The sequence below is a fragment of the Fulmarus glacialis genome, unplaced genomic scaffold (assembly GCF_000690835.1).
Source record: "Fulmarus glacialis isolate BGI_N327 unplaced genomic scaffold, ASM69083v1 scaffold19915, whole genome shotgun sequence".
Taxonomy (NCBI): Eukaryota; Metazoa; Chordata; class Aves; order Procellariiformes; family Procellariidae; genus Fulmarus; species Fulmarus glacialis.
Genome location: NW_009211391.1, coordinates 1 through 13,386, shown reverse-complemented (window position 1 = coordinate 13,386; position 13,386 = coordinate 1). Strand labels below are relative to the sequence as shown.

General features: G+C 33.4%; 1 protein-coding gene across 1 annotated transcript in view; it reads right to left on the bottom strand.

Moving 5' to 3' along the window:
- Window positions 1-13,139, bottom strand: part of RTTN (rotatin) — a gene marked incomplete at its 5' end in the record, with an annotated part of 32,671 nt that extends 19,532 nt beyond the window's left edge. The window contains 7 exons of the mRNA XM_009577532.1: window positions 2,416-2,487; window positions 3,858-4,016; window positions 4,652-4,759; window positions 7,825-7,953; window positions 9,710-9,929; window positions 11,148-11,302; window positions 12,995-13,139. Of these exons, the coding sequence (XP_009575827.1) occupies window positions 2,416-2,487; window positions 3,858-4,016; window positions 4,652-4,759; window positions 7,825-7,953; window positions 9,710-9,929; window positions 11,148-11,302; window positions 12,995-13,139 (988 nt within the window). The remainder of the gene's footprint in view (window positions 1-2,415; window positions 2,488-3,857; window positions 4,017-4,651; window positions 4,760-7,824; window positions 7,954-9,709; window positions 9,930-11,147; window positions 11,303-12,994) is intronic.
- Between the last annotated feature and the right edge of the window lie 247 nt (window positions 13,140-13,386).

Here is a 13,386-nt window from a genome sequence, read left to right as displayed (position 1 = left end):
AGATCAAGTAGAAGCAGTAAAACTATTTTGTGTTACAAGGTAAGTTACAACTAGAGTTTTGGATGGCTACTGATCATTCTTTTTGGTTCTGTAATATATAAACAGACTATTTTCACTATTTGCCTTTTATGCCAATTAATGGAGAATCAGATATGACAAAGAGTTTGAAGAACAATGTAGTATTTCATGTAAACTGCTTATGATGAATTATAAAACTGTACTCGTACACTCTCAGCAATATACTTAGACCGTATCAACTATGACAAACACACACTTTGGAAATTTTGTTACATTTAGTCAAAATTTTACTATCCAGAATTCTCTTTGCTGGTTTAAAAAGCTAAAAAAGCTATGCCAGACACTTTATTGTACAACGGAGGCCCTGAAAGAGTTACTCATCAATTACACTCATAAAGTGCTCTGACTTCAGCAATCTTCATACAACACAGTATGTTGCAGTCTTAGAATACTTTATACAGGTTGACTTTACTCATGACAAAAAATTTCCTTAGCAGATCAACTAGAAAACAACAACACTATAGACATTCCCATGAAGATACTGGCCTACAAACTCTATTAACAGCCTTTCCTTTTCCAGCCGGCCTACAAACTCTATTAGCCTTTGCTTTTCCAGCCCTATTTGCCTAAGAGATAAAATGATAATGTTCTACTTTGGCTATGGTACATTATTCCTACTATTCACCCAGATCCACTTATAGCTCTCCTTTGAACTTGCTTGCATTAAGGTCAACAAACAAACCATCTTATTCAGTGCAAGGGAAAAAATGTAACTCTGAAAAACAGAATTTGATCCTGGTGGTATCTCACAATTTTAATTGTTGTTTGTATTTTCAGCAGTTTTAATTTACCAGTTACCATAAAGTGTTGTTTGATAACATCTTTCAGCATGAACACTTATTAAGTGATGAGCAATTTCCATTAAATCGCACTTCTTAATAAGAATCACATTGACTCAAAGCTTCTATTAATTGCACCGGAATTCATCCAGAATTCTGCAACTGGATTCAACTTTTGTCACCTCACCATAGTTATTGAAATGTTTAAAAAGACTAAAAAACAGCTTTCAATAGAGTTTATATTGACAAGTTACAGTGGCTGCCTCTTGTAAATCTCCAAATTATGAATTGAAAGAATTACTATTTATATTGATAAAATATAAGTAATAAGCAAGAAGACTGAAACAAGGACCACATCTGTAAAATTACTTGAACAGCTTTCTTCATGATAAGATGTAAAGGAAAGATAAGACATACTGTAAAATGCAGCTCTGCAAGAAATAGCATAATTGATTTTGGATGCAGCTGAATCATAGATAACTTATCCTAGTAAAATAGGAGCACTATTTTCAGCACTAACTTGATTTTTGCAGAAAGGAACAGATAAAACAGGGTATGGTTGCATCTGCAAATTTATTCAAAAAGAACATACAGTGTACCATTTTTCTCATATAGGTACGATCTCACATACTGGAAGGAGCAAGATGGACAAAAAGAACAGGTATCAAGGCAACAAAAAGTGAAAAACAGGGAACTAAGATCCAAAGATCTTTATGTAAAATTAACCAGACTTGCTAAAGATAACATGAGTTCTGACTCAAGATCAGAACTGGAAAAGTCTCCAAGGGGATCTTACCAGTTTGTATAAATATCTGATGAGAGAAAGTAAAGGGAAATGTATTCTTCTCATTGGTATCCAGTGACAGGACAAGAGGCAATGAGCAAAAATTGAAACACAGGAAATTCTATTTAAAATTAAGAAAGATTTTTTTTCCCTGTGAAGGTAGTCAAACATTAGAACAAGTTGCCCAGAGAGGTTGTGGAGTCTCCATCCTTGGAGATACTCAAAACCCAAACTCTAGTATCTCCCCTTGGACAGCAACATGCTCTAGTTCACCCTGCTTTGAGCAAGGGGGTATGTTTTTAAGAAGCATTTAAATTGACTTAAGCAACAAGCTGCTTCATCTTTCTTTGGAAAGGGTTGGTCCTCATCACTTACGTATTTCTTTCAAAACATTTTATAAAGACACATTCTCAGAATTTCTTCTTCCTCATACACCTCAAATCATGTTGCATTCCAAGTGTGGGTAAAATAAATGACCAATTTCTATCCTAAAACGTTAATGATACTATGTAAGTAAGGAAGTTTCCTAGCAGCCCAAAGATAGTATATTCCTGAAATGCAACATATATACAAGCTAACTTTGGTTCTTTTCTTGATCTTGCTAGAAGTTTAAAGGAAATTTGTCTATTCATATATTTCTCTTTCAAAAATGTCACCTTAGACATGTAATTTTTAAAGTTTGTATTTTATAGGTATACTGACATAAGTTTTTATACCAAATAATGTCTCTCTGTGACACTAGGACCTTTCTCATCAAATGTAATAGTCACTCACTTGCCAAATACAATCTTTCACGTCTTCTGTAGGAACTGGAATCACAAGGAGATTTTGTAGAATAAAAGCAGCCTGAAAGAAATGAAAGCCTCAATATTGTCATCTAGCCATCACAGTTCAAAAAAACCACATCAGATTGAACAGCACAGTCTATATATTATTCCATTGCTTTAGACATATGTCAAAACACAAAGAATTTTCATGTTCATGTTGGGAAAAAAAAAATTGGAAAGATATAACCTAAAACCCCTCAAACTTCACCTATGACAGATGTCATTAGGGCATAGCACAAGAGAAGGCTGGTAAGAAAAAAAGTCAAGGAAGAGATAGAATAGAAATCACTAGGAAACAAATTTTTTTTTTAATAAAATACTTTCATCACTGTTCCAGTAGAGTTAACCCTGTTGAATGAGCATTACGTAACAAGAAGTATTGGGGAAAAAACCCCAAGCAGAAAAACATGGATAACTGTTTATGACCCTTCACTCTATTCTCCTCATGTATTTTTTTTAAATTATTATCAAATAATTGGGACAACGTGTGGGACACATTGGGACACACAGACACATATGTTCCAAATATTTTCCTTTCTAAATACATGGCATGTGTGTTTTTCTAACTTACATTACAAATATTTCACATGTATATGTGGGTGGATTGAAACTGCTTTTTCCATATTTTGTCAGTCTTTTATCATTAATTTGACTCTTGTGAGACTACTAAAATGATTTGGAAGTTAAATAAAACAGTGAAGCATGCATTCTCAAAAGCATTTTGCAGAAATGAATTCAAAATATTACTTTGGAATATGTAATTAGTTGAGCAACAGAGCTGGGAAGAAACTAACTCACTATTTGTCAGAGTTGTTCTTTCTCAGTCATTGGAAAACAAAAAAACCTTACAACCAGAGTTGACAGAAAGGTGCAAAACACGTGTACACAGTTTAAATATAATATTATCTAGCTCTATGTGCTGTTCTACCAGGGTACAAACTTTCAGTTCTCACAAATAAACCTTAGTGCCTAGGCAAATTAGATTACCTCATGTCTGCAATGAAGAGATATTTACTACAGATCCAGTGATGAGTGCATGCCAAAGTGTTCATAAATGGAACAAAACAGCTATTAAAATCTGGGCTAATTTGTTATGCTTTAGCAACCTATTTGTCTGCAGGAGTAAGCCTTAGGAATTTTTATACATTCACTTGTATTGTTTAGATCATTTCTGGTTTTACACTAGTCATCTCTAATTGTTGCTTCTTAAGTAATTCTAAATAAGAAGCTAAACATTTATTTTAATTAGGTAGTATTTAACTTACAAAGCAGTAAGTGTTGTGGAGCATCAGAAAATAGATATATAGAATTAAAAAACCCCCCAGTATTTTTTCCTTAATGAAAAAAACCTCGACAATCTGAGACAGCAGAAGCACACAAGAAACATACCTCCCTGCGTACCATACTACATTCAGATTGGTCCAGAAGGATGTTTATCACCGTTCCCCACAGCCCTCCTGAAATGTTCTGGCAACTTTCTGCTAAAGCAATACATCCTATTTCAAGAGATGTAAGAGCTGATCCTATTCCAAGTGCTGTAAATCTGACCTAGTACACATAAGCACAACAGAAAGTGATATTTCTTACAGTAATTAGGAACACATTTTTTAAATTATTAAGTTGTACCAACTGAATCTGGAGCTTTAGGGAATCATTTAAAAAGTAACAACCTCTTTTCCTATATTTCTCTGGCCCTTTACTCATAATCACAACTATGTGTATGTAAAAATGACAATTAAAAAAATAGATTTTTGAATACCTAAAAATACTAAGATAGTCTTCAATATTCTTCACATTTTACCACTTAAAAATAGTTCCATTTAGCAAACTCGTATAATTTAACAGATTTGCATCAAATACATTTGCTCTAAATTTGTAGTTCATGTAAATGTTTCTGCTTTGCAGTTAAGTAACAGCAATGTCAATGAAAACTGCCTATGAATCACGATCATGAGTGACTAATGAAAGCATAGAAGACAGAAGATGTAGGGAAGGATTTCTCAGAAGATGTTTATATGGAAACATTCTCCCTACTTTATTGTTACTGTCATTTAGGATATAGTCAGTTACATTTTAAATAATGCAGAACAGTAGTTTCAATATTAAATAAATTAATGAAACAAACATTTTGCAAATACTTAAGGGCTAAACTAAGATATCAACTTAACATTGCATTAACTAACCTCAGGGTCTCTATCTACCCATAAAGGAACCAGCCATGCCAGACCTAGCTGAGAAAGAACTTGTTCTTCACTGTTATCATAAGGCAAAGACCAAAGAGATATCCAGTCCTAATCAGAAAACAGAAAAAAAATTAAGAAATTATTTTATCAATATTTCAATGCTGTGCCAGTCTATGAACAGCCTGAGCTACCAGTTACATACTAAAACACTTCAAATGCACACAACACTCATATTCCAGGAAAAAGATTTTGATTCTGCCTCTATAAACATGTATTTAATCTGCTGACTTCACCTAAAGAATAAAATTAAATTTGTGTTGTCTTCTTCATACGATTAGGACAGCAGTGCTAAAGAGACACTAAATATTTTACTTGAAATGCTGGGATAATTATTTCCATTCAGAATTTACTCCTTATATTTTTTATTTTTGCTTATTATTAATATCTGTCTTTCTCTCTTATTTTATGCATGTGCAAAAAACTACCAAATAAGAATATGCAATTATTTCTTTGATCATAATTCATTCTTTTTCTTCATGCACCTGCCACGTGATTAAATAAAGTCACGCAGACTACCACATATTACTTAGCTGCAGATTCGATGCAGATTCCATACTTGACTTTGCAAATTAATTTCTTTAGCGCTCTTTAGCAGTTTGTTAAAAAAACAAACATTCCTGCAAAATGCTCGGTTTAACCATGGCACTGCACAAACAATGCATTAAGTTCATAACGAATCATGGCACCTAAAATTTTATGTATGTATGTATATGTCTTCTGATCACCTCAGTCCTGTCTATTTTTTACACAATAGATGACTGATGTTTCATTTGGAGCAGTGTATTTTGCATCGATTTTCTCAATACACACAATACTAATTACAAAAAGCACAGTATTTTACAATCTTCAAATTTGGGGAGGGAAGGCATTAAAATACAAAACGAAATACAAACCATAGGTCAGCAAAGCACAACCAGTGAAATGATACCATAACAAACAAATAAAACATTGCAGCAATTCTAGTACACCCTAAGTACATGGTCTATTTCTCATGTATTCCTACAAACATCTGTAAGTAAATTCTGTCCATCAGTATGAGCTGGATCTTATGTTTGACTTAAGAAGGTAGTTCTTTTAATAACAAAGAACCATAATGGTTCATAATACTGCTAATGAGCAAAAAAATAATTTGCTTTAACTAGCTTTAATTTCAAGTCATTAGACTGTGCATTTTAAGTTAGTATTAATTTTTTTTTTTTAAATCACAGTTCTCCAGTGTATACTTCTTGTATAACACTGCACAGAGGAAGGTGGCTAATTTTATATTTCTCTTTCCATAAGATTTGACACTAAACCACATGATTGAAAACAATGGCCGGATTTAAAATTTCTTTGAGAATATAAGTTATTAGTACAGTCTAGACAGTTATACTGTTGTACACACAGATTATGATTTATAGCCCAAAAAAATGCCACCTATCATATTCTACTATACATATTATTCTACAAGACTGACATAAAAAATAAAATACTCAGTTCAAGTCCACTCCTTCATCCATGCATTTATGATCTAATTCTTTGGAGGCTGCAGTCTTCCTGCAGTGTACTTAATACTCTGTCCCCCTGCAATTTTAATAAACTTTGTCAGCACTTAGTATCTTGAAGAAGGAGTACAGAACTGAAGAAAAAGACGTCTGGAATTTAGAGAAGCAGGTATACTGCTATTTCTAGTTACATGTGCACTTAATCATATTGAAAGGTTTTCACTTGTGGTTATCACAGATATTAACAAGAGTAGATTTTAATTCTCCAAAATGATTACGGTAAATTGTTGAATTTGCTTTAACTGCTTCAGGATGAAGCAGCTTCTAAACTCTCAAAAATTTAGCTCTCAAAATATGCACATGGACACAGAGCACAGATATGAATTTTGCTAATAAGTAAGATAGCTCCTTCTATAAGTTAGACGATCATCCTTTCATGTATGTGTATGTTCTTTCATGTGTACATATATATATATATGTCATAGAATCATAGAATAGCTTGGGTTGGAAGGGACATTTAAATGTTATCTAGTCCACCCTCCCTGCCATAGGCAGGGACATCTTCAACCAGATCAGGTTGCTCAGAGCCCCGTCCAACCTGACCTTGAAGGTTTCCAGGGATGGGGCATCTGCAACGTCTCTGGGCAACCTCTTCCAATGTTTCACCATAGTGAAAAATGTCTTCCTTATATCTAGTCTAAATCTACCCTCTTTTAGTTTAAAATCATCCCCCCTTGTCCTGCCGCAAGAGGCCCTGCTAAAAATTTTGCCTCATGAGGTTCACACGGGCCCACTTCTCGAGCTTGTCCAGGTCCCTCTGCATGGCATCCCATCTCTCAGGCATGTCGACTGCACCACTCAGCTTGGTGTCACCTGCAAACTTGCTGACGGTGCACTCGATCCCACTGTCTATGTCATTGATGAAGATATTAAACAGTACTGGTCCCAATATGGACCCCTGAGGGATATGGATCACTTGTCACTGATCTCCATCTGGACATTGAGCCGTTGACCACTACCCTCTGGATGTGACCATCCAACCAATTCCTCACCCACCGGACAGTCCACCCATCAAATCCATACCTCTCCAGTTTAGAGAGAAGGATGTTGTGGGGGACTGTGTCAAAGGCCTTATAGAGCTCCAGATAGATGACATCCATAGCTCTTCTCTATATACACACACGTGAAAGAATACACATATGTATGTGTAAACATATGTTAGAAAGCCTGTAATCTGTACAAGTCTGAAGAAATAATGATGTCATAAATCCTTAAGTTTATTCATAGAATCATAGAATCCTGATTTCTCATTTTTTATAAAAAGAAAATTATACCTTATTCTGAAAGAAGGCCTTTCTAAATACACAGAATTATTTGCAGAATAATTTCACTAAGGCTAGGACTGAATCTTCAGCTTTCTTGTATACTATACTCCATCCTATTTATTTATCTAACATTATATACCAAATGAGATTACCAGATTTTTTTTTTAATTTTTACTAACTGTTGCCATATAAGACATCTTCTCCCACCACATATGAAAATCTATCATTTAACTTTAGCAGTTAAAAATATATCTGTGCATAGCCCTCATAAATGACAAGATAAGGACAACTGTAATGCACTCACCGTATCCTTGGCTTGAGTCATCATTTCATGAGATAAGTGAAGCAAGCAAAGAACTGTGCTTTTTGTAACACCTTTTCCCATGAAGGACATAGCATTTCCTCCCCATTCAACATAAAATGATGAGATGACCTAGGAGTGGGGTACAAGTTCATGGTAGCTTTACAGTAAGCAGTATACAGGTAAAGTACAAACTGTCTTATACACTACTAAATTATAATTTAAACTCACAAAAAGATAGCAGATTTTTAGCTGAATTGTAAGAATTTATTTATTTATGGGTCATGCGATGGTTTCCTATATGGTTAAACTTCTAAAGATTAGTGTTTTTTATTTGCTTCTTCAAATGAAGAATGCAGTTGAGCTTAATAATAAGTACAATATTGAAATAGAAACCTGAAAGTTTGTTTTTGATGGAAACAGTCCATTTATTGTACCCAGTTTTTTATGCTATGTTTGGAATTAAAAATACAATTTCTTTTCAAAATTCTGTGTTCAAGAAAAAGGATCATTTATATATTTTATTGTGATTTGAGTTGGAATAAATATATCAGCTTTCTATATCGAATTCTAATGAACAGAAATAAAGGTCACTGGATCATAACACAAAATAAACTCTCTGACCAAACATCTAACCATACATGTTAAAATAAAAAGCATGCTGCTTTTAATAAAACATGCCCAAAAATATTTTTTACAAAATTATAATCTTAAGGCTTCCACTTCTAGATGTATTTTTCTCCCCAAAGCATGGTGATTTAAACCTCTCCATTTTTGCTGTTGTTCTTTCTTTCAGTGTCCCACTCTACAGGAATTCTTTCAAACCCACTTTCTCCCCTCCCCCCAAAAAGAAACCTACATTTACTTTCATATTTAGGCCAAGTAAAACTGTGTAATTCTTCTGCACAAAAAGCTTATGCATTACTAGTTGATTTCATTCCATAATATTTATTATGATTTTGTCCAGTAATAATCTTTCTTTCGCATGACAACATCTATAACCTTGGTGCCATTTTTAGTTTAGACTTCAAATCACAGAACTCATCTAATCAAATAGCTCTAAAATATTTCTACTCAATAAATCTTGGCAAGTTAAGACTTCCCCCTAAAGCACTAATCTTTTTTTCATCACGAACATGATTATCGTCCGCATACAAACTTTCAGACACTTATCTGGTTGCTATTCACATCATTCAGAATCACAAATGAATTAAAACTACTTTAAAACTTTTTCAAGCCTCTACCAATGCAACAAATAGATTTTGGTATTTGAAACTAAAAAGAAAACTTCTAAATGTACCTACTTTACTGAATACCTGTAATGACAAAGCCAGATATAAGCTTTTCCTACAGTTTTAATAAGCTGGAATTCTCAAAAGATGTAATTTTAGGAGCAAAAACTAGTTGTCTATCACACCCATGGACTTAGCAAACAAATAAGAACACTGAAAACAAGAATGAAATTTTGGCTTCCCAAAAACTGCAGCATCTTGAATTACCTCTTTTGTGCTTTCTCTGTGTTAATAACCTGCCTAACAAGTTACTGTTCCCCCAGACCACCTTTCACACATGGATTTTGCCTGTGGAAGGGTATCTTGGATTTTTCCTCTTAGCATTTCAGTTAATTAAAAAACACACATCTATTTACCTCTTAAACAGAGGATGAAAGCACACACAATACAACCAATCTTCTTAAGTACAGATATACATTGCTCAATCTAGTCTCCGTATTTTTGTTATTTACTTAGCAGAAAAAAGCATCTTCCTCACACTTATTCCTAGTGATGATATTCACTAAAAGTACATCCTAAAAATTATAATGTCATTAGTTACACAGTTCTTTACAAGCATTTAAACCAAAAGCTAAGGTATAACATAAGCTACTTACCTCAAGAAGACCTGTTAAGTATTTCTTACAAATTATGACAGGTTCAACTGCAGCAGAATAGGTACTCCAGTCTGGAAGTGCAGTAACATGAACCATTCCTCGTAATGTTCTCTCCAGTGAAGGAAGTCCGTAAAAATGCGGTGCATCTGTTAACCTTAAGCATTGTAGCAGCTTCAGAGCCAGCTCAGTTCTGAAAGAGCCAGCAAGTTCCAAGCCCTCTCTGGTTTAATTGCAAAAACCAAAAAAAATCAACTGTCAAAATGAAGCTATTATAATGAATCGTTTTACAAGAGGTCAATGCTTCATTCTTCTTACTGTTAGTCTATGAGTCTCAGCATCTCAATTAGTTACTATTTCCTTATGCACAGAATAACATGGAATAAAATTTGACATTTCTAGCTTCACCCAGGTTCTGAAAGCATAATATTGCATCTGATTATAAAAGGGCTGCTTAATCAAAAAAAGACAAATGAGATCTAACTCTAATTATTAAGGAGCATATTAAATAAAGAGTGAGAGATTGAAGACAATGGATAACATAACGAGAAGAACTGCAAAGCTTAGTAGCTACGCTTATGTTTGTTCTGGTTCAAGAGACAAGTTTAAAAATATTTCCTGCAAAATACCATTGATCTAGAATTCAGGTAGATAGAAAATACAGGAGTGTGAGATATAACTAGCAGGGATTTCTACAATTCTCCCTTTTTCAGCTGTCAAAATTTTTAGAAAATTAATAACTGCGTGGGAAGAATTAAGAAGGTAACATTCTGAAAGTATCTTTACAAACAATTATGTTGTGGCACATAAATAAACAAGTATTATCTCAAGCTGCAGTTTTAGTATCTCTTAGAATACACTTGGACAGAGAGATTTAGTGTTGGAAGACGTTATATTAGAAACTCAGAGAAAAAATACTAATAGAAATTAATTTCTGTGTTTGCTTGATTGACAGAAAAAGGTTGGAACTTCATGGTGGAAGTAGCTGTCCTAAACAATCACTAATGTGCACTGATATACTGTATTAGGCCAAAAAGGAGTTCAATGAAAATAAACATTTGTTGATATTTCAAATATTTCAATGTTCTACTTTGCTATAAATAAATGCTACAAAATCAACCAAGTTATCATTTGCTTGTCCAAATTTCCAGCAGTGAAAAAGAAATAGCCCATCTTCTCCCTGCAATCAGTTTAATTAACATTTGCTAAAAAAGTGACCACTAGTACATACTCTTCCAAGTTTCCTAGTTAATTTCCTAATTTTACTGTGAAAAGGTCTATCTAATGTTGATCTTCAGTTCAAGAGGAATATATTCCATTTTTACAGTTTAAAATGATTGAGTCATGATGTAATTGTATTCAAATTCAGACTGAGATACAGCAGCAGTAGGTATTATGATCCCCAGTCAGAATTACACAGGCAGGTCCATTCACACTGTACCTGTCAGTCAGTGACACGGAACAAAATAACAGTGTGTTAAAAAGACGAATGAGTTCTTTATCCAGTTTCTGCCTTACAGCAGTCTGTATTTGATCTATTTCATCCCGCACTTGGGATTCTGGTCGCACCAGGAGGCCCAAAAGGGATTTTGGCTTCTAAAAGAAAAGAATAAAAATACAGTCACATAATCCATTGTTTAAATCCTATTTTAATACCTACACTAAAGCCATTTTTCTGTTGAAACCTTGCAAATCACACACATTATAAATCACAGATTCCATGATCGTTTTACTAAGAAGTATTTCTGTAAAAAGCACAGTAAAAAATTCCTGTAATTACTAATTACTTGAATCTTGAATCTACTAAACGCCATAAAAGAATCTACTGTTAAGGCCTTTAAAATTTCCTGGCATTAAGCCATGATACAGTGTATTTTGAAGCATGAAAGCATGAAGCATGAAAGAAAAGTCAAAGTTATACACAGCAATAATCTGCAATAAAAAAATAGATCACAAAAACCAGAGAACGCGTAGTAGAAAGATGTATCTTGTCTCAGCCGCTTGAAAGACTTCAAATCATTCGATATAAAGATTTTATATGAATATATTGAATGGGCCATACTTACAACATTTTATAGGATTCCCAGTTAGCCATAGAAATTGAAGTACCTGAATTCTATAAGTAATTGAAATGAAGTCTACTAGCATTTTTTTCCTAAATGTTTAGATTGTATTTTAAAATTGGGAAAATGCAAGTGCATGCAGACTGTACTTAATGTATGATAACCTTTGTAAGGCCATGAATGATCTTGCTTTATGAAAAACAGTACTTTGCAAACTTCGAAAACTGCAGCCATCACTTTTATCCTTGGCATTTAACTATTGTTTTTATACAACAAGATTGAATTATTGTATTTTGACAAATATAATAAAAGTTGTTTTATACTGCTTTATGATGTTCATTTCTTTTTTGTTTTTATACTTTCCAATTTTACACATCTTAAATGAACAGTATTGGATAGAACAGATCTCTCAAATAGAAAGCACTGGAGTCTAGAAAAACTGGAAAAAAAAGAATTACATTCTTTCAATAGTATACGTGCATTTTAACTACAGCAACTGAACTGTGCGCTTATGTAATACCTTCCTTGTACTTATAAAAATATTTTACTTGGACATATTATAACCATTTAAAATCAAAACTTACGTGATGGACACACTGAAAGCAAAAACTTCTGTCTTAACTTTCAATTCTTGTTCTTAATGCAAGACAGATTAATGTTCATTTATAACTCTTTGCCAAACACACCTATATGGAACCTCATTCTTTAAGTTACATAGATAATACATATGTAGTTATGTAGCTAAGCATACCTAATGCAGCTGTATATGTATGCACACACATATGTATGTATAGTTACATAGTTAACCATACCATATAAGTATATATAGTTATATGTACATACAGAATTCTGTATAGAGCTATGCATAGCTAACTATAGTTATATGGCTCTATACAAACATATTACCATAGTTAACTATACCAGAGCAAGACACACACAGGTAGATGTTGTTTGCTTCTGGCAAATATTTGAGTTTGGACAAGCAATTTCATATACCAAAGGAGAGAAGGAAATTTACTCTTGTTCAAAGTTAACTTCCCCGAACACTAAAACCGTAGCACTGACCACAAAGTAGCAGACATTAATACCACAAGATCTGCTATTTCTTGCTTTTGTTGAGAGAAGTCTTTTTCCTTGACGAACTCACCAGAAACAGACCAGCCAACCAGTTCACAGTTATATCATTTCTTACAGTCTACAGCTAACTTCTTAGGTATAGTCTTACATTTTTAAGCAATGATTTCAGGATCCACTTTAGATGGTCTGACTCCAAACTTGATTTCTGTTCTCTAAGCAATTTGTTTAAAAATCTTAAGACATCTACTAAAAGCTTCTCATCCTCCGCAGAAGCTGGAAGCACTTGCAGAAACCTGCAATGCAAACAAAAATATTTACTTTCATACTTGTAGCACATTAAAAGAGAGTTTAAGATCTCAGCCTAATAGGACTAAAGTTACCTGCAGATGTGGAATTACATAGAGTAAATGTATATATTACACATTTTTACATATAGCAAATATGGAATTATATTAATTAATTATACATATCATATATATTAAATCACATATATTTGAATACTTTTACATAAAATATTGACTATATTAAGTTATATACTAT